This window comes from Ammospiza caudacuta, chromosome 3 (assembly GCF_027887145.1).
Source record: "Ammospiza caudacuta isolate bAmmCau1 chromosome 3, bAmmCau1.pri, whole genome shotgun sequence".
NCBI classification, from domain to species: domain Eukaryota; kingdom Metazoa; phylum Chordata; class Aves; order Passeriformes; family Passerellidae; genus Ammospiza; species Ammospiza caudacuta.
This window is the reverse complement of record NC_080595.1, coordinates 62,955,849-62,977,918: the sequence shown is the minus strand read 5'-3', so window position 1 is coordinate 62,977,918 and position 22,070 is coordinate 62,955,849. Positions and strand designations below refer to the sequence as shown.

At 38.1% G+C, this 22,070-nt stretch overlaps 1 protein-coding gene across 4 annotated transcripts in view; it reads left to right on the top strand.

The window, feature by feature from the left end:
- Positions 1-21,727, top strand: part of AKAP7 (A-kinase anchoring protein 7) — an 80,143-nt gene extending 58,416 nt beyond the window's left edge. Inside the window, exons 8-9 of one of the 4 annotated variants that reach the window (XR_009274541.1) lie at positions 19,483-20,202; positions 20,444-20,671. Coding sequence is in view for 3 of the 4 variants with exons in the window: in XM_058801421.1 (XP_058657404.1) it covers positions 19,483-19,681; positions 20,444-20,456 (212 nt within the window). In the remaining variant the exon portion in view is untranslated. Of the gene's footprint in view, positions 1-19,482 lie in introns of all 4 variants that reach the window. The other 3 variants (XM_058801421.1, XM_058801420.1, XM_058801422.1) reach the window with 3 other exon arrangements.
- The last annotated feature ends 343 nt before the right edge of the window (positions 21,728-22,070 follow it).

The window sequence follows — 22,070 nt, the reverse complement described above, 5'->3', positions numbered from 1 at the left end:
TAAGTTATGATTTGTTTTGCGTTTACATAGCTGTAGTACAAAAGTTGCACTGTCTGGCTTTCTGTCATGAGAGACAGGACAGGTTTGCCTACCACAAATAGTAAGTCAATCCCTGTGGTTCAGCAGGTCTTGTACATTTGCCAGGTTGTCCAATACTGATTGCTCCCTGTCCTGCAGGTTGTGTCCTTCTCACTTCTGTTTTGTGAGGTTTTAACTCTTACTTGCTCATAGTGATACAAGCTGTGGCACTATAAAGACACTATTCTTTTCCCTTCTTCCTGAGATGTGAAAACGCACTCATCAGCTGAGGTTGGTGAGTCCTATTTATACTCATTCTCCAGTGCTTATATTCTGTCTTGCCAATCTCCCTGTGTGATGTTGTTTCTTCACTCCTACACATACATTCACACAAGATACACACAAAGAGGTGCATGATGTGGGTGAAAAAAACAAACAATTTGAAGGAAAGGTGCATTCCTCGAAATGACATTTTGAATAACAACTAGGTGCTGTCTTTTTCCCTCATAGAAATTCACAGTGCCTGTGATTAGATTGCTAACACTGTTTCCATTCTCTATGGGAAGAAAAGAAAGAAAATTTAACAGTCTAAACCAAAACTAAGTATTCAATACTTACCGTATCAAAGTTAAAAGTTACAGAAGTCTTCATCCTTCTGCAGCCAATATTAGGTTTGATGACCAAGGCAGTAAGCCCAACCAGGTTCTGAAGACTCATTAATGTCAGTAGAATCATGAGTATCTTACATGTATGTCCATTCTTGGGTCTGACAGTGGCTGTCAAAAATAATCTCTCAGTAATGCAGCTAGATTGCTAAGAGACCATTTATTATCTTCACGCTAGTGAAGATAAAGAAAGATCTTTTTAAAAATCTAGGAAAGAAAATAAGGTGTTGAGTTCACTTTACCTGCAAAGAGGTATCAAGGGGGTGGATCTATCAAAGGACAGGCTCTTAAATCAGAGGAATGATATTTAAGAAAGCCATCAGAAGTGGATGCCTTTTTGTGGCCTCAAGAATGAAGAATCTAGTCATCTTGAAGTAAAGAGGATAAAAATACTAGTGACTGTGCAATTGGGAAGTTTAAAAATTGTGTTGGATGTTTCCATATGTCTTAGGCAATCCTCCTTGAAATTAAAATGTCTCAATATATTTGGGGTTGTCAGTTGGCTTTTTTTAAAATTAATAACTACATTTAGAAAATAGGCCTACATTATATAAACACATATTGCTGAATTTTCTTCTGTGTCTCATCTTTAGTAATTTTAGGTGGCATTTGACTTTAACTGAAAAGTGGAATTTTTTTTTTTTTCCTCCTTTTGTGTTTGATACAAACATATGTAAGCCTCAATTTAAATCCCACCAGCATATATGGTCTGTGGAAAGAAATTAAATTAAATTTAATTTTTACACCAGTTTTTATTAGGCTATAAGGAATTTTGAAACATAGAATTGTATTTTTTTTCAAATAGGCTACGATTTAATATTTCACAAGTATGCAGCCGACTGTCTTGCTCTATAAGCTATCACACTGCAAAAGTTGGGCTCCCTTCCACCTTCCTGACAGGATGTTTTGTATAAAATGAATTGCAACTAGAAATTCTGGAGATGGATCAAGTCAAATGTGATTGCCTTGTGATTAAGTTATGTTACTGATGGCGGGAAAAAGCAGAAATGTTTGTTACATAATTTATTTAGGGATATGACAGAACTGCTTCTTTTCCTGAAACATGAGCAAAGTCAGGGAGTTCTGTGGTTCATAAGCAAAAAATCTCGAGGTTAATTTGTAGCTGTTCTAAAATACTGAACATTGTAAATTCCACTAAAGGTCTAATCCTTATAAAATATACATTTATGTATGAAATGAGGATGTGTGTGGGGCTGAAGGCCTTATTTGGAGTGCTATTGACCACAGTGATCCTAACTATACTATGCTGAGAAAGTTCAGGAAAAGTCTTCACTAAACCTGTTTGTATTAAAGGACTTGAAGAATAACTCATGAGATGATAGGAAAAGATTTCATTTCATTTCAGCTGTAGCAAGTAGAAGACCAGGATTAGCTAGATGGGACAGGTACCAACACTTCTCTTGATTCCAGTAAGAGATAAAAAAGGAAAAAAAAAGTCCTAGAGTTTAGAAGACCCTTATGAGAGACTTTGAAATGGAGATGAGGTCACTAAAATTTGCTCCATGTTGCTGGATTTGGAACTTTAATGAACTTTAATGATCACTTTTCGTAAAAAGTGTGTCAGCAGAGAACCAGTCTCCAGTGAATTGTGACTGTGTAGCAGGATGAGAACTGCCCAGGTAACTGTGCAGCCATTCTCATTATAATACTCTGTTTCCTGTCTTCCACTGATGCCAGTGGGAGAAATGTCTGGTTAAGATCTTCTTTCAGCTTCCATCTAGGATGTTTTTGTGAGCACTTTGCCTCTGTGTGTTGTATCTAGACTGTCCATTAGCTTAAGTGTTCAAGGGCTGTCTTACCTTCAGCTTAATTGCCAAACCATCACTCTGCTCTAGGTGGAAAAAATAAGTACCTTTTTGGCTATCAGGTGACACATCATATTGTGCAGAAGTATTTACATAGATTCCTCCTGTGTTATTGAAATTGTATTTATTTTCTACATTGAAGCCAAGTGCTCTGTCTTCCATTCACATGTTACTATTCCTTTACTGTCAGTACCTCTAGAACTGTATTAGGTCCCAAGCATATTGGGAGGGAGTATCTTTGATGTCAGTTGAATGACTGGCAGAGGAGGATATACAGAACATAGCTGGGTTTTGCTTTCACCCTCACTATGATCTCAGTCCTCCTTACCCTGATGGGGAAGTTGTGTGATCTTTGGATAAGACTACCAAGGTGAAAACGGGCCACACTTTTTATAACCCTGCCTGTAGTTTGTGGGAGGTTGCTACAAGCTGCCATCTTTCATAGTGAGTTCTAGCAAGAAATATGTGATCACATGCAATCCTGGTTAACCTGGCTTGTTACAGATAGATGTTGATAGAAACAAAGATAAGCAAAACAGTAATGGCTCGATGACCATAGAACCCTATCTGCTTCTAGATTAAAAAGTACTGACAGAAGAAGTTGCAGACCCCTCAGAATCATTGCTGCCACCACCCCTGCTTGGGTTCCCTGTGCGCTGGTGATCTGTGCTGTGTAGACTGATCCATTGCAGAGCAGGTTTTATGTGAGTACTCCTTTTATAAAGGCAAAAACAGCACAGTGAGGTTAAGTGCTTCTCCATCATTAGCTGACTAACCTGGGTAATTTTGTTTTAAGTAAATCAAGGAATTCTCACAAACCCTGGAACAGCTAATGGTATTGGTCACATAGCCACACTAGCTTCTGTTGTGTGACTGGATCTAGTGAAGAATAATACACAAGAGAAATACACAGGCTCAGTTTTGCAAAGTGCTGAGCAGCTTTGATACCTTGTGAACGTGTGCACACATGGAGATGCTTCCTACTGCCAGCAGACAATGCTGGAGTGGCAAGGAGCTGAAGTTTCTGATGCATGAGGAAAGGACTAGCAGAGTGGGAAGAGGAGGCATTGACCAGAAAAGCTGATTATAATGTCTTTCTCAAACAGAGGATACTGCTCCCTTGGTGTAATGAAAGAGTTTTTACTAAGTTTAAAGTAATAAGTTCTGCCTCTGTGCAGATTGATCCATTGGTACATGTGGGTCAAACATTAAATTATGTAACCATAAACCATTAACCTATGTCAGATGGGTCAGCCTTCCTGCTAAGTGTACCAGTCTCAGGCTAGTGAAATGGTGTCTCTCTACCTACCCTGGACTCAGATGGAGAAAACAAGGAAGCCCTGCCTGGTTGTAGCTGAGTGCTTTTCAGAAACTGCAGCAAGAACAGTTGGAAGGGCAAAGCTCTGAGAGGTGCATGGACTCTGTATCTCCCTTCTGCCACCCCTCCCAGCTGTATTGCCTCATGTGGCTGCTGCTCTGCAGGGTAAAGTCCTGTACTTCTTATTGGTTGGCCAACTTCCAAGGTCCTGTAGCATTTATCATGCTTGTATTTCACAGGAAGGTTATCTTCATATTTGTGTGCTTTCCTATCCTCTTCTGATCTGCAAAGCTATAATTCGGAAATTAGTTTATTGACAAATAAATGATTGTTAGTTAATGCTGGTCAGAAAATATTAAGAGACATGAAAGAAAATTTAAAAACTGATGCAAGATTTTCTGCTGTGAAGGGCATTGTATGAGCCATCTGTGGATTTTTTAGGTAATCACTGTTTAGTCCTGTTGGTACTGCCATGGATAACTCTGTTGTGGGACTTTTCATTGAGCAAAGATGAGCAACAACATTAAAACTGTTTTGTTTAAAGCTGAAGGCTTCTTTGCTGATATGGGAAGCAGCAAGCCTGTGATCCCAGTGAGTCCATACAAAGGTCACCACTGCTGGAACTAGTCAGCATGCTTGTCAGGCTGACAGAGGCTGCTGCTTGAGAGGATTGTGGTTGCACTATTATAGTATGGTTATGCAGTTTTCTGGGTGGAAATAAAACACAGTAAGAAGTGATGACGAGTACCATGCAGTATTGTTGCTGTTGCATGTATGGTACTGTAAAGGAAAGAAAAAATAATCCTCTGCCAAGCAAAGGGACCTTCCTTGAAATGTTTATTTTGCTGCACATTGATGCAATTAATTATTTCTGTGATTTGTTTTCTTGATTTTGCTCTCTATTTTAAAATTTATGGCCAAATAACATTTTAGTACACTTGGCTCCAAGGTCAGACAATCTATGTAGAGAAGTAATGAGCTGGAAATTTGCTTATGTGGAGAAGTTTCTAACCATGACATTAGTCAGACATTTTGTTCATTGTTTCTGGAAAGTATTTCATTCAAAAAAACACATGAATAAAACCAGCAGATTCCAAAGGAACAGTAGTATTTTCTTCTTATAAACTTCTTACTGAGCACACTGATGCTACATCAGTTAAATTGATTGACAAAATTTTGGGGAGACAGAAGGCTTCAACAGATGCAGAATTGAGCCCTGTATTTCTTAGGTTATATAGATATCAGTTAAAATTCTATCTACCATAGGTAATTTCCTTGCCCTGTAAGGGGGGGAAAAGAGGCACAAAAATACATCCGAACACTCCATTGGCAGTAAGAAAAAAGAAGCTTTATGATAATCTGGAATATGAGCAAATTCTGCTGCAATCACACTCAAATGGCCCTGAGCATTACTGTGGGCCACCAGCTGCAGTGGCAGATTACAGCTGAAAGTTGCATTTAAAATTCCAAACTGTGCTGCTTCTTGGTTCAAAAAGCCAAACAGACCAAAGAGTAGTGAATGCAATTTCTCATGGGGCTAAATCTTTCAAATGCAATTAGTTTGTTTTGTAAATCTCCAGCATAAGGTTAGGCAAAAAGCTTGAATAGAAATGAATAACTCTTTTAAAATATACTGTTATGATTAATTGCTTTTCATCTTTTATAAATGGGTAATAACTGACAGCTAACTATTGTCTAACAATTTGCAATATAACAAATAAAAATACGTGTTGCTTTTTCCCAGAAAATTGATTTTTGCGTAATAAAAATAACTATGCAGGTAATTTTTCTGGTAGTGGTAAAATCTCGGAAAAAAATCTGATGTCCAGCAACAGTATTGTTAATTTTAATAATTTTTATATTAATTTAAAATAATTTCATTAATAATACACTGTTTGGTACTGCAATGCTTGAAAGCTGTCTAAAAGGATGCTTCAGTTGGAATAGTCAATTAGAAACAAGCTAATAGTGTTCAAGGATTTTTTGCTAAACATGCGAGTAAAACCATGAAAGTGAAACATTAACTGGGGCATGAATCAAGCAGTACTGAAAATGTCAAGTGAAACCCTTAGCAGCAGTGAGCAGGCATAGTGCTGATTTATACCAACCAAGGACCTGGCCTGCCAAGTGTCGTGGCTGTGACAGTCCACTGGCAGCCCCTGGAGTCCAGAGCTGCAGCGAGATGGATGAGAGGATCAGCCAGCCCATTTAACAGCAGACCTTCTATAAATAATATCAGAAAGATTGGTTCAGATGGCAAGCCAACAAATTGCCAACTCCATCTAGAATCCTCTTTCGAAGTACATACATAGCAAGGGAAGGAGCCTGGGTAAAATGCTGTTTGTGCAGCCCTGGGCATTAAAAATCAGACTGGTAGTCTGCTCTCTTGGCTCCTGCAGGAGATTTCCAACACGATTTCTTTAAAAAGAGTGAGCCTGGAAAGAAATTAAGATCACTTTTAAATTGCATTTACACTAGTTTTTCCAAGCAATGTGTCTGGTGCCATCCCATATTCTTTTTGGGTTTAAAAGGGAAAATAAAGGCCAAAAGGAAAAAGTAAACATACATAAATATGTAATGGGTGAATTGAAAAGTGTAATTTCCCTGATGGTCCTATATGCAGATGTTCAACTTAAGAAGAGAAAGTGTAATGGATTTCTCATACTTCTATAAGAATGCAGGTTAAACATTATTGCTCATTAGTGGAAAATATGTTTGGTATCCACCACCATATCTAGATATGAGATATTCAGTCTTTTAAGCTGTTAAAATGATTTAAAGATTATCTTAGTAACACCATTGCTACAGCAAAAGGAGGACTGGGTTCTCAGGGGAGCTCTGTTTGCTTTACTCTAGATATATTTGAATAAGCAAAGGCTAGAGCATTATGTTTTTATTGATTTTTAGAGGGTAAATTACAGGTCATCGCTATCAGATAATATTAAAAGCTGGCCTGTATTCCCAGTGAACAATATCCAAATACCTTATTCTGCATTATAGAAGTACTATTTCTCTCATTCATTATTGCATGCTCCTGTCTCAGTGTACTGAGATTTGTGTGTACTCTGGCACGGTGCCTCTGTCTATTCACTACACAAATTGCACCACTCTTTACACACCAAACAGTAGAAGGAGCTGCTTGGTTTTCTGAAGTGCTGTAAGGCCTGCCCTGGAAAGTAAAAAGCATTGGAAGGTCTAAATGTTTAAATTTATGAATTTTGCTTTTCCATTTCCTTACTTCTGCAGGTAAAATCAGAACTACAGCAGTCAGATTTCATTGTAGTAAAAGAGGAAATGGAAATTCTGTTGTACCCACAGCTTTACTGGACTCAGGAGCCAAATCCTGTCCTCTGGCATACATGTTATTCTAGCTACTACTGCATTACTCTCTGAAACTGTTCTTAGTTCATACTTCTGTTTTCATTTGTGCTGGGCTGCCTTGGAGTTACGATTCAAAACCTCTGCCAGGAGAAATCCACAGAAGTAACTGTTCCACGAATGCAGAATTTGGCTCAATGTACTTCCCAGCTTTGCTACCTACAGACACAGCCCAACTCTGTGACTGCTCTGGGTGCCTTGGACTCCGGTGCCCTGCATGCCAGGGTGTCTGGGGCTGCACCTGGCCCTTAGGACTGCCTTGCCCATGCCACCACCCTGGCATGGTTCTGGGCCTGGCAAACATGCTGCAGAAGCTCCTGGGCACTGGTTAGGAGTTAACACCAACCCAAGTCCTTTGCCAGCAGGCAGTTTGGATACAGCCACAGCATTTCAGAGGCCCGCAGAGCTGGATGGGATGGACCTGAGTTGCTCTGTGCTAACTGGCCTTAGAGCCAACAAGTGCAGGCATTTTAGAGCTCACATGTGTAAACATAGGCAGGTGTCTCTGCATGAAACACCAGGTTTCAGAGAAGCTTTTCATGGTACTGTAAGAACAGTTGTTTGTCTAATGTCAACAGAGAACCCAAGTTGAATTTTCCTTCTCTGTTTGAAAGTGATCCACAAGCAAATCCATGTTGCAGCCAAATAGAAAGTGTAACATGCTAAAGATGAAATACCATTCTCTGTTAGTGTATATGAACAGCTACCCCTTCAATTTAGAAACTCATTTGCTTCCACCTATTGTCTTGCTAGACAAGTCCTACCATAACTTAATCCCTGTGAGTTTACAGTGGAGCCACTCACAATGTAGAAATTGTAGCATATGGATAAAACATGTATTACTGAAATAGAATAGCCACACTTGAGAGTGGGAAAGTGTTTGTTACACAACCAAAATGTGGTAGTTGTCTACTTCTTCCTAAGCTGATATTTTAAATGTACTTTTCCCCTTTGTACTGTCTGATTTGTGACGCTTAATGGTGGGTAATTGAAGACTTTGTTTGTTAATGGAGAGTGGTATTCCTGGAAGAAGAATGTTCTAACCTCAATTCCAGAAACCATTAAAAAATGCATTTCTGAAAAAAATTTACAAAATTGGTCTGCACAACCTCCATTAAAGATGCTATATGATTAAGAAAGAAAAAATGAGTTATTTTATTATAATGTTTTCATTAAAACATTTCTCTAGAAACTAGAATATGGACTAATAATCAGATTCTCAATTTTGACATTTCTATACTGACCAGGAATAATCAGGAAGCTGTACTTGGTCCTCTTTCAAAAAGGGGTGAAAATAGATTTCATCTGTGAAAAGGTTCACTTTTGGAAAGGAAAAAACAATCCCCAAAATCTACCTCTTTTCCTCTCCAACAAGGTTGTGTGCCACCAGACCTATAACCTTTTAGCAGAAATGGTATGCATGCAGTGCTAGCTAAATCTGCCCTGGGAAGAGCAGAGTAACTTTTGTCCTAGAAGCTCAAGCTCATGGAGCAGAGGAAATAGATGCTTGGAGGAAGTACTGTGTTTCCAAAAAGAATATAATGCTGGAAATGTGAAGTAGGAGCCCAAGCTGTGCTTCAGAAAATGCCTGGGAAGCTGCAGAGCTGCATCTTGGGAAGCTCTGAGAGCAGGATCTAGCTAATTTTGAAAAAAAAACAAAAAAAAAAAGCTATAAAGCCAGGAGGCAGAAGGAGGAACTGGTTAACATGATTAAGCAACTGTTAGGATAGCATGGGATTACTTCTATTGCATCATGTGAAATAAGAACAAGAGAGAACATTTTGTATATATTTCAGGGAAAGCTTCCTGTCAGTGACAGATGCTGGGCTGCAGAGTCTTCATTTTGCAATGTTGTGACCAAGATTTTGAGATTAAGGCAGACAAGCAAAGAGGCAAGACAAACAACAGGTCCTTGGTCGAGTGAGGGGTTGTCCTTTAGATGACATTGGTCTGTTATTGTTTGTGAAATTATTGTAGGCAAAGTGGAAAATAAGATAACTTGAAAAGTATCATAGCAAGGCGTACTGATGCCTTGTTCAGCAGCTAATTACTGGTGATTTAATAATGTTTTAAGCCAAATCATTTTGCCATTCCTAAAACTTGAGTGGTCCTGTTTCCATAAGTGTTGAGAAGCTGGAGAACTGACAGAAGAGATTGGGATTTCGAGGAATTTGAGGTATATGGTTGTATATGCTATGTAAGTTAGCATGATGTCCCTGCCCATGGCAGAAGGCTTAGAACTAGATGATCTTTTAAGGTCTCTTCCAGCCCTAACCATTCTGTAATTCTGTGGAGCATGAGGGTGGATATTTGTCTTAAAAATTAACTGGGTGCAGGCTGTCCTTGAGCCCTAAATAGCTAGAAATGCTCTGTACCAATGACCAATTTGGCACTGCCACTTGTACAATAGTCAGTACTTTTAGACTTGCAGTTCTGATGTTAGCATACACAGCTGAACTTTTGTCAGGTTCTTGACCCTGCCTGAATTGTTGTCCTAAATTGGTGGAGGGAAAATTTACTTCGTACTAGGTATTCCCTCTGGATCCCAATCCTCAAATCTCAGAATACACCATTAACTTTATCTTTCCTGCTGATGGCTTAATCCCTTTGAATATCTGCCAGTCTCAGGTGAATTTGATCTGGGCACTTGCTAAGTTTCCTGTGAGTTATAATCCTCAGGCATGGATAATTCATATCCCTCACCAGAGAGATTGTATCCTTTTGCTAAGAGGCAAATTGTCTTACCTTATGGTCTATTATTGTGTTATTCTGTTTTACATCCTAGCAATAATTTTTAAATGAGATTTTATTCAATCTTTCATTTTACTACAAAGCAAAAGGATTGAACAAAAACATATTAAGACAGCCATGTTTTCTGTATCACTTACTGTGGCTGAGTACAGTCAGCAAATGTACATTTTTTTCTGTCTTAAAAATCCATTACCATCTCATGTAGCCTAATGCAGTCAAAAAGGTTTTCCTTTCTTTCTCTCTCACATCCTCTTTTGCTTTTCACATACACCTCATTAATACAATGTGAGAGGTTTTCCAGCACAAAATGATGAGTTTTCTCTTGCAGTTCTACAAACTGTAACCTGTGATGAGGTGAGTTATAGGGATTGAACCCCCTTTTAAAGTCAGAGTTTACCTTTCTCGGTTAAAATGAAATGTGCTGTAGTGTTTTTGTGTTTTGAAGCACAGTTGATCCTCTGATTTAATGACATAAATGTTAATTTATGTTGACCCCCACCTGTGTGCCCTATTCATACATTGTGTGTGTGTTCTCTGCCACAATTGATCTGAAACATTTGGAAGAAGGGACATGTGTAATACAGCCTGGATCATGGAGACACTGCTTGTAATGCTTGCTTCAGCACAAGTGAATAATAATAAGAAGTCCATTCCAAAATAAGTGCATCATTTTACTTTGAAAGATCCATTTTATTCCCTTTGCCTTTTTTTAACCATAATTTTTAAAGAAGGCATTAAATAGGAAAATAGTACAGGATTAGACTTTAAATAAAAACTTTATATGTGTTAAAGTCTGTCCAAGTTTAATCTTCTCCATCAGCAGCAGAATGTGTTTCCATACAGAACTTTTCTGTATGGAAAATGTAAAGGCAAAGCAAACTAAAGTACCAGCTTTTCACCACACAGTTGGGTCTGAATAGAGTGAAAATAAATGCAAAAACTGGTTAGGGCATGAATACCCACCCTTTATTCTTTTACTCTTGAATTGAGGAAAGACTGAGAACAATACTTCTTTAAAATAAGAGGACAAAGAAAATATATGAAACTACAAATTAGAACTGTTTAGGCTGATAGAAATAAAGGCCCAAAAGACCAGCTGGCATGAATAAGCAGTTTTCTACTGATGTTATGGGACAGATTTAGAATTATTGGGATGCTAAAGGGGAAGGTGTGGAATTCTGTATACTATGTAGGTAGAAAGAAAATTTGCAAATGAAAAAAAGAATGTAAAGAGATGAGAACCATCAGTTTTAAGGCATGGTAATGAGCAATCCATTATGAGTAAATTGGTAAAAATTGTGATGATTAGTTCAGTTTTTAGCATAGCAGACATATTTTTCTGGATTGATTTCACTGAAATGTTGCTAGAACAGTCTTTGACTCACTGAGTTTGAGGAAGTAGAAATATGGGGGAAGAAAGGGAGGGGGAGTTATTATTTTCCTAGAATGCAGTGTTAGAGCTGTAGGGATTTAATCTCATCAAAGAAGTCTTGTATTAGGTAGGGAAGTGGGGTTTTAAGGAGTTTTATGTTGTTTCAGAAAGAAAATGCTTTTATAACTGTTTGATATTTAACATTGGAAGGATATGGAAGTAAGTTCAGTGGTTTAAAAACAGTAATTAGGACTCAGTTATTCTTGATTTTTAATGGTGAAACAGACTCAAGAATAATGTTAATTTTTATTATTAAGTGCTTGTTCAGTAAATGAGGTTATTTGCTCTATTCATAAAGAATATAGGATGGAAAAAAATTAGTGTTCTCTCATATTCTTTCAATTTTTTTCTTGCCCTAGATTATAAAGTCTGTTTTTTCATGTGAAGGATTGACTGTATTAAATTTAGTTCTATGGCATGGTAGTGTTTCAGGATTTTTTTCACCCACAGATTTTGTTCTGCCATCCTCTAGCAACAATTTTTAAATTTCTGTGAATTAGATTAAGTGAGCTGTAATCCTACCTTCAGCATTCTTAACTCTTTATTTACAGCTATTCTGATTTCATGTCTGAGGTCATCAAGACTCCCATGACACAGAGAAATTTATTATGACTAAACACATGCCTGAGTTTGTTGCTTATCTTTTCTTTGGAATATTTTTCTTTAGAAATCAAGAGGAACTTTTTTCAAGCTCATATGGTGGAAGGACAATGGCTTTAAACTGAAAGAGGGGGGTGATTCCAAGAAGTTGTGGATGCCCAATCACTGTTCAATGCCAAGTTGGATGGGGCTCTGAGCAACCGGGTCTAGTGAAAGATGTCCCTTTCAGGGATAGAACTAGATGAGTTTTAAGGTTCCTTCCAAACCAAATCATTCTGTGATTCAGTGTTCTTGCAAGTGGGTATATTTGGGCTTTTAGAGAGCAATAAAAGTTGAGGAAGATCTTTTCCCTAAGAAGATCCCAAACAGTGGTTTTATGGGTTCAACGCCAGAGCATTTAAAGAGAGGCCTAAACTTCTATGTACTAGTACTCTCCAAATATCAAAAGTCAGCTTCATGTTTACAAACTTTTCTGTGGTAGAGCAGTGAACATTTATACAGCTACATCTCACAATATCGGTTTTAAAACTGGTAACAAATTCCAGCTCAGCTCTTCCATTTAAAGTGGAAGTTAGGTGGCAAACAAAAGGGAGAGAAGAAGGAACAAAACTAAATACATCATTTAAGGCAAAATCTATGATAGATAAAGGGGATTCAGATAGGAAAGGTCATGATAAGTACTTAATGCTGGGCGGGTTTTATAATTCAATTCAAATTGATTTAAGGGTGTCTTGTTATTTTTCCCAAAGCTGTTAGCAAATTTGGTCATATTCTATAGACTTGACCCATGAAAGGAAAGACAGCAACAATCCTACTCATATGTTCAAAACCATATAACTTCATGGTTTGCATAAGAAGCTTATGAAGTGAGTTTAGTTCCTTCAGGAGGAAGATTCTGGAGGAAAAGGATTAGACCCATCTATTTTGTCTGCCTTTGGATGCAGTTTTGCTACCAGTTCAAACCTATCTAAGATGCTCATACTGAGAGAGGGGACTCTAACCTTCTTCCATTAGATTCAGAATCTAATTAAGCATGGTTACAGAGATGTTAAAAGCACCTTGCAGATAACCTTTTTTTTCCTTATAAAGATACAGTATTTAAAATTATTAAATAAAATTAAAATTATTATGGTATTTTATGGACACTGTTGGACATACTCTTGAATTGCAATTATATCTTTTTTTTTGCAAGATTTCATCTTCCTTTTGCAGTTCAAACAGTATGCAGCTGTGTTTGACAACTCATGCTTCTGCAACTTAATAATTATATGAAAATGGGTGTTGATTAAAATTTGACTTTTCTGTCCATAACTTACAAGTACATTCATAATTGCTTTCCCCAGGGAAAGAGATGTGCTATGTGAGAGACTGTGATAACATGAGTTTGTATGGAGCCTTTTTCTGAGCTCAGGAGGAGCAACAACGCAGGTTCAGCTTGTTAAGATTCACTTATTAACACTTGTTTAAAAATCTGTCTTAGGCCAAAAAAGATTGCTTTTTTTAGTATACTTGACAGAAGCATGGAAAAGTCACAGCCAAAATAGCATCCCTTTGGAAGCTGTGTAGTAACAAATGAATCCTAAAGGCATGACAGTGAAGTTCCCATGACTATGGGAAGGATAAGGAAACAGTAACAAGAAGTGAATATTTATTAAATTACTTGCCTTGGCATGCTGGTGAGTAAACATTTGATTTTCATGGCTGACAGGTCCACAAGCAGGGACTTTAGAGTTTTGCCAAAATGTTTGGACAGTGGCAATTAAAATCTTTGTATGTACCATTTTTGTTAGCTGCTGTGTTTTTGGGCCTACACCTCCCTCAGTTTGGTGACCTAGCAGGGTCTAGGTCTTTGTGCCTTCAAGACAATCCAGCTCTGTCTGTGGTCACTGGTGACCGAGGTTGATGGGGAAGCAGCCTGTGTGTCCTCAGTATTATTTCTGGAGGACCACTGAAGGTAAGGCACTGACCTGTCTGTCGTGTTCCAGAGTTCAGCTTTTCCCTGGGAAAACCTGGAGGCCTGATGATCTCTCTCCCTCTCTCAGGCTCTGAAAACAGCAGGAAGCTTTGCCCTTGGCACCATCCTAGAGGGCAGAGCAACTCTTCTGCTCTCTTTGATCAGCCTGCTGACCCACGCTGCCCTCCCTGAGAGCTGCTGGTGCCGGGCAGCGCTGTGGATGGTGAAGGGGAGTGAATAATGTTACCTGGATGTTTGCTAGCACAATCTGCCTCAACCCTTTGGTTCTCCCATTGCCATCTTGCACAGATGGCAAGATGGATGGATGTTACAAGATGGATGTTACTGTGGTTATGTAAAACCACTTCTGTAACTTGGCCTGTTTTCTCTACTGGCGTGTTGGTGGGAAAAGTCAAGTAAAACTCACAGCTTTTTAAGCCATCTTGTTTCCTTCGGCCACTTTGCTATCTTTTCTGCCTGTTGCACTAGACTTCTTATAAATGAGTTCAATTTAAGCTTCATTAAAGGAGTTGGGGAATTTCACTGTCAACAGGTCTCTTTTAACAGAAAAATAAACCCAAGGTATTTAACAGAACTCCCTGTATGCCAGGACTAGAGTCTTATATAACTTCTTTAATTTTGTTTGTTCTGGAGGCGCTTGCCTGTGGCATCACATCCCTATTGCTTACAGAGGGGTGAATATGTTTAGCAGATCACATCCTCTTTCTTCATTTAGAGGTGGTCAGAAAATTTATATCAGGGCTTCACAGGGGTTTGTGTGAAACCAAACGAACTTTTGCCATGTTTGCCAAGTCTGGAGCTCAGAGGGACCTGCAGGTGTTTCTGTTGTCATTACTGAATCTGGCAAGAGCACCACTTTCCCTGAATAGCTGTAACACCCTTAATTTCCTCTTTAGTAGAAATTACTACTTTATCAGGTTTATTCCATCGTGTGCCAAATTAAAATTAAAAAATCCTTTCCAGCAAACTAGAAACCATGTATTCAGCATGAAGAACAGATTGGTATTGCTTTATAAGACAGTCCTGTATTTACAGAGCAATATATGTAAACCTAAAGAAGTTTATTAGATGTCCCACATCAGGTGGGAACATGCAGCAACAGAAATGTCATCACCCTCGTGTCCTAATGAGATTCTAATTTCACCTTCCTCCCAGTGCCTTATTTGTGTCAATTTCTTAAGTGACCACTTAAGAGACTTTTCATGCAAGTCCTTCTTAATTAACAAGGAAATGTTCAGAGTTGTGACTTTCCTGTCTCTACTTACTGTGTTGATTAGATATGGGCACGTGCTCATATTTGTGTTCATAAAGTTTGTAAAAACTGTATTAGAAATGATTATTAGAATAACCCAGAAGGTGGATAGAGGCATGTCTGTTACCACAGCCCTCCCTAGGTCCCAGAGCAGAACCTCTGCCACCAAATTTCTCAGTGGGTCTCGGTCACCTATTCAAAATACTAAGGGTCTCTTTTATAATGTTCCCCATGTTATCATTGTTTTGTTGCCACGGAAGATTGTTGGAAGGAAGAACAAAGCCCAGTGTGTTGGGGCCACAAGGGAAGGATTGCAGAACATTGTCTTGGAGCGTAGCTGGTAAAAGGATGTAAAACTGGCTTTTCCTATAAAAGGGATCCCCTGTTGCTTCCTTCAATTAAATCTATTACAAAAAAAATCACAATCCATGGGCTAATCATATGGACAATAGAGGGTTTCAAACTGTCCTGCCTCTCTCCAAATCTGAGATACCTACATGCCCTGTAAACAGGCTGTGTCAGGGCCATGAAAATGCTGTACCAGGACCATGATATCTGATTTGTTCCAATACAGTATTTCAAAATTCAGCTCACAATCTTGTAATGTGTAGGGGGTGTAAACTTGGAGAGTAAACCTAGTCCAGTAGAAAGATACAGCAGTGAATTTGAATCCAAACTTGGCTGTGGCTGCAGGCATCTGGTTCATGTCCATAACTGCTAGCAGTAGGATGTAGGATCATAAAGCCTCTTTTGAATAATTCTGTGGAGCTGATAGTTCCCTTTGTGAAAAATTATGGTCATTTCAGGACAACTTGTATGCTTCAGTTTTAGTAATAAAAAACGCTGCTCAGCATGAATGCATTGAGGTACATTCACAGAGTATGAATTGGTTTTCATGTCTTGAAAATTATAGAAGAGAATTCTGGGATAAACAAAATGAATAATTTTTTCATTTTTATTCTGAACAACATTGAGGAGAAGACAGTGGAATTTTTTTATTCACAGGCACAGAAATAAAGTTAGTGTCACAATATCGATGCAAATACAGTGCTGTGGTATATCTGCTCCCTTTTCAGAGCAGAGATTACAAACAGAGCAAGTGTGAATTTTTAAACCTCCTTTTTGAATCTAAAACATTCATATCTGCAATGACTTCTACAGATATTACAGTAATTCCAATAATGTTAGACAGTGCACTCAAAGAAGCATTTGCCTGCTGCAAAAGAATTGTATTCATCAAAGAAGCAGGCAAGCAGCAGCTGCAACATGGGAGGAAAGATGTAAACAGGACAGATGTGTGTTAAATTGTCAAGTAGATACAGATGCTCAATACTTGTTTCTATTACATTACCTGTTTCATTTTATCTACAGTCATGAATAGGAGTGATACAATGGTACCCAGCTACCTTGCCAGCCAACCATGGCATTGCAGACACTCCCTCAACTGCTATTTTGGGAGTATGAGAATCAGAATAGAAACAGAGCATCAGGGAATCATACAGGTCCGTGTGCCTGTTCACCAAGGTGGCTGCATTGATAAATCCAAGCACAATCTTCATGCAAAGATGTGCATTCATTTGCATTCACATGTCAGTCAGATGTCTTGCCAGTGGCAGCGCAGAGCTCTCTTAGGAGGTGCTACAGTCTTCACCTCAGACTTTTGATGAGCCTCAAATATCTCAGAAATACTAAAAATAAACAAACAAAGCCCACAAATCCATTCTTCTGTAGCTATATAAACTGTATTTATAAAAGTACAGTTTTATAAAAATCTGACATTTTTCATGCTTGAGAAAGTACTTATAAGTGAGTTACCTGCTTATTTTGAAATAATAAACACAATAGTAATTATATGGATTTTTTACATACATCTGTAAATGACAACTGTTCTGCAGAAAGTATACATGGGAGAAAAGCTCTGGCCTTTCTCAGATCATAATGCATGATGTACTACAACTAAAATTACACTGTGAGTAAATACAATCAGTACTGTTGTGTGGCATCTGGAGGCCTCTGTGACTGATTAGTCATATTCTGCATATTAAGCACTGCAGGATCAAGTGTGAGAGTGGCTGAGCACCATATTTCCCATTGATTTTTTTTTCTGAGTTGCATGGATAGATCATTAGCACTGTGTGAGTAAAGAATTCTGTGACCTATGAGCAATTCTGAAAAACGAGAAATTCTGCAACTGGAAAGCAGTTTTATTTTAAATAATCTTAAAGTGTTTTAATTAATTTTTCTAGTGACTAAATAGACCAGTGCAACCAACACATTTTTGAGCATCCTTACTAGAAGCAAAGGAAATCAGTAATCTAAGGGCTTCGTTCAAAGGAGTGTGTGGGATTAATTCAGAAAAGCTGTGAGGAGATGCTGCTCATAAATACCTTGGGTGCCCTGAGAGAGAAGAGTCCTTCCGGTAATTTAAAGGATAAACTTAAACCCAGGATTTAGAGATAGTGATATATAAGCAGTGAGTCAGAGAATGTGGAGTATGTAGCTGTTTGGTTTTGGGAATAGTGCCTCTGCCTCTGTTGCATGGTAGCCTGAAATATTTCTCCTTGGAAATGATAATAGTTTTTAATGTATTCTTATATTTACATTCTTATAATACATTCTTATGATGTATTCTTATATTTGGTTTTAACCAAAACTGTTCCCCTCAATATTATTTTTCATATCTCTAGAATATTTATCTATGCTTTCTCCAAAATGTAAAGAAATGCTTTACCAAGATGTAGTCTGATTGTTCTTCAGGGGGAGAGCACAGTTCTTCCTTGTCCATACTAACAGTGCTGTGGAGGCCCAGAACTGGAAGAGCAGCTACTGTTCCAGAGCAGAATGTTCAGATTAACAGCTAATAGAAGCACTACCTCTGAATATGAAGAGTTTTGTTTGCTTCTCTCTCTCCTCCTTGAATCCCCATATGAATTATGCTTTATCAGTGAAATCACTCCCAGTACACTAGGAAGACTAATAAAAGTCTTTCATAACTGTTATCTAAATGTGCTGGAATACTTTAATAAATTTACATGTATGAAAAATGACAAATTTAGGTAACTGAACAGTACAAAGCTTTGTGCTGAGAGCATACAATAATTTCTCTTTCACCACATGTGTGTGACTAAGCAGCCTCTTATTACTGGTCGCAGAATGCAAATGCCTGAAGAGGACATGAAATGTATGACCTTTAAATTCAGATGGAGGGAAACAGTTATTTACCTAGTGCAGGGGACTGTGAATTAGCAAATGGCATGACCAATGAGAATTGGACAATAAAATTTGCTTTTCCTGCAACAAATTCTTTGTGAAAGGAGGATTCTGCAGTAGGGTTTATAGTTTATTAGGAAAATGTTTCATGGAAAAGTACCATTTCAAATTAAGTGTAATGATGTATGAGAATCCTCACTATGCATATAGTTGTTTGTTGTATATGTTATTCATATTAAGTTTTAGCAAAGCAGGGAAATTTAAGCTTCTTGTTTTTACCTGCAGATATTTAAAAATGGACTGCTGGAACTTGAAATCCTTTGATGTTAGAGCTTTAAGATAGAAGACAGAAGAGTGGCAGGGAGGGACTATATGTTTTTTGTTAGTTTTGTGCTTTGTTTAGAAAAATATTTGAAACCTGTGTTTTGAGTGTTTTAGTAATTTTTCCTGTGAGAAACTCCTGAATTACAAGCAATGAATAAATATATTTAGATTTATTAAGGAAAATCAAAAAATGGTGGCACCTAAATTTAGGAATGCTGCTGAAGTGTAAATAAGCCTTGTGCTATGTTAGACCCTGAGATTGGCTCAGTTGGTCAGAGCATGGGGCTGATAATGCCAAGGCTGCGAGTTTGATTGCCTTAATGGCCATTTACTCAAGAGTTGGATTTGGTGATCCTTATGTGCCTCTTCCAACTCAGACTATTCTGTGATTCTATGATCTTTGCTCAGATGTCACTGGTGATCATTGGCCAGAAAAAAAATTAAATTTGCACACTTACTCTTCTATGCTGAATGAGGGGTTATAATGTTAGCCAGTGGCTTTTGCTCGAGTGTTATAAGAAACACGAGCAGTGAAATATCTTTGATCTAATAGGCTGTACACATCTTTATGGAACATTTTGATTTGGAGCTTGAGGGGGGCAAAAATTACTTTTTACAATCAGGAAGAAGCTAATAACTTAGAATCCAGCTCAAATCAGAAGCTTCTGATACAATCTCAGCTACTGTCTTTGCATGGCAATGAATCCCTTCTCTTGTCTGTTGTGATGCATAGGTGAAAAGCAAGCAGCAGAGCCAGACGATGCAGAGCTGGTGAGCCTTAGCAAAAGGCTGGTGGAGAACGCAGTGCTGAAGGCTGTGCAACAATATTTAGAAGAAACACAAAACAAAAGCAGGCAGAGTGATGGGAGCCCTGCAAAAACTGAGGAAGCAGCAAGCGGCAGCAAGAATGAGAGCGACAATGATAACAGCAAGTGAGCGCTGTGCAAAAAGCCTGGGAGCAAATATCCCACCAAGAATAACTAGAAAAACATGTTCCGCTCCCTGCTGAAATTTGCAAAGTGGTGCTGGGTGTCAGGCTCTGCTTTGTGAGTCTCTTATCAAAAGTTTGTTCTGAACTGAAGGACACTGTCTACTGGTTTAATAAGTGCTTGCACTGCTGAAAATCTGCTGATTACTGGGAGGGATGGAAGGTGGAAAAAAGACAAGAGTGGTGAAACAGGCGGCTCCAGTCTTCACTCGCTCTTGATACCAAGAGTCCCTTTCTTGCTTTTTGAGGAGAAACTGAACATTTTGCATTTGTCATTTGGATTGTTGTGGATGACTATGGATGAAGCCTTGCCATAAGTGGAAGCGGTGCCCTGCGCCCGAGGGTTTGGCAGCGCTGCAGGGCTGCTTGCTCCGTGTGAGAGCACGTGCTGTTTCCTAGTCAACAGCAGTCAATACCAAGCTAAAAATTACCACTGCAGATACTCATCGCAGATACTATTACACAGTATGTAATAAGGCAGGAGTTTCCCTTAAATGTGATGCTGTACTGTTCTTTACATTTTGGTAGCATTTGTTGATGTAAATTATATTTTTTGATGAAAACCTTTTTATAAAAAATGAGTATGGGCAAAACACTGAGCACTTACTACTGTCCAAACCGGATATGATCTCTTTATCTCTGAATATTAATGATTCTAAATCATGTTAGTTGTTATAAAATGTATTATATTGTTGTTTTCCTCTAGGAGAGAGCCATGAAGCAGACTTAGTAAAGGAAGCTTTACGCAGAGAAACGCAGGCCCTGTTACCCAGACTGAATCAGATAAAGGAGCTGTTAACGAGTCCTGAGATCCGCACAAAAATTAGCAAAGAACTCTTTGAAGACAGGCACAACTCTAACAGTAAATGGAAAAGTTGTATTGACTCTGAGTCTCCAAATGCATGACTGTAAATTGCCATTGTGGAATATTTCATCAGGTTGTTTAAGACAAAATATTGTGGCAAGAAATTTTTCAGGTTGGTTTGTTTGGCTTTTTTTAACTGAAAATGTGAATGGGTATAAATGGCTCATGAGGAATCATGCTGAAATACTTGCACAGAAGGGTTATATTTCATAATAATGAACTATAGCCCCTTCTCAACATTGCATTGAAACCTGTTTGAGTGTGCAGGTATATGTCATGACTCCAAAGTAGAAAATACTGGTTTCAAATAGATCTGAGCAAACACTGTGCCCTTCCTTTATCACTGTAAATAATTCAGTTTTTTTTTTCTCATATACTCCTTCCCTAACAATGATGTACAAGTATTAAAAAATTGGTGGTTTTAAATACTACAAAATGTATATTTGGGGAAAAAATTCCTCTTTTAATTATCTGCCTTTTGTATATGTACTGGCATTTTGGGTTAGCGTTGTATGTTTTTTATTGTTTTTTTAAACAGCACTTGAATACTTCTATAGATGCTGACATTTAGTTTCTGCTGATGTTTACACTAAAGCAAGAATGTTTTAAATTTCAGTATGAAATTCAGGCTCCACTGATCTCAATGCCATACTCTCATTGGCTTTAATGGAGTCAGGATGCTGCAATTAAGATTTCTCGTGCAAATAATAATATTCCTTGGGATAATATTTGCCTTTTTACTTTTGTAGAACAGTGTTTTTGTCTTTTGTTTTTGATGTTCCTCCATCTCTACCTTCTGCTGCCTGAGATGGGGTGTCACTTTGCTCTCATTGTTCTCTCCACACACCTGCAAGAGTCACTGAAGATTTGGATAATGGACAGCAAAGCAGGAGTAGGTCCAATATTTGCAATTTTTACACGCATTGTCATAAAAGCTATATAATATGTTGTGATTTGTATCAGAATTGTGCTGTTAGAACAGCTGTGTGCATGTTCTTCATTTGTCTCAAGCACTGTTCATTTATCTCACGTCAGAGCTTTTTTTTCCTCATTTGATATATAACAGTATATTCTGAAACGCATCTTTTACATGCTATGTTCACAATAAAATATTTTTCCTTTGCACTCTGTGTACATTTTCACCTGTTTCCAAATGAACTTGAATAAAATTAAGTGCTTGCAAGTGACAGGGTTACAGGAGAGAAATAGTGCTCCAGTGAATCACACCATTAAGTTGGCTACAGGGTATTGTGCCAACATACTGCTCTGGAGCTTGGCTGCTGAAATCATGCAGATAAACTAGGCCCAAGTCATTATTGTTTTCAAGGAAAAATCTTTGAAACTCTTGGGATTAATTTATGTTCTGGGCAGGGCAGATTTAGAAATAAATACTGGTTACAACTTCCTAGAGGTCCACTCTTGAAGTGTGAGTTAAAGGAGTAGCCTCAAAATGCTCTAGAATACTAGA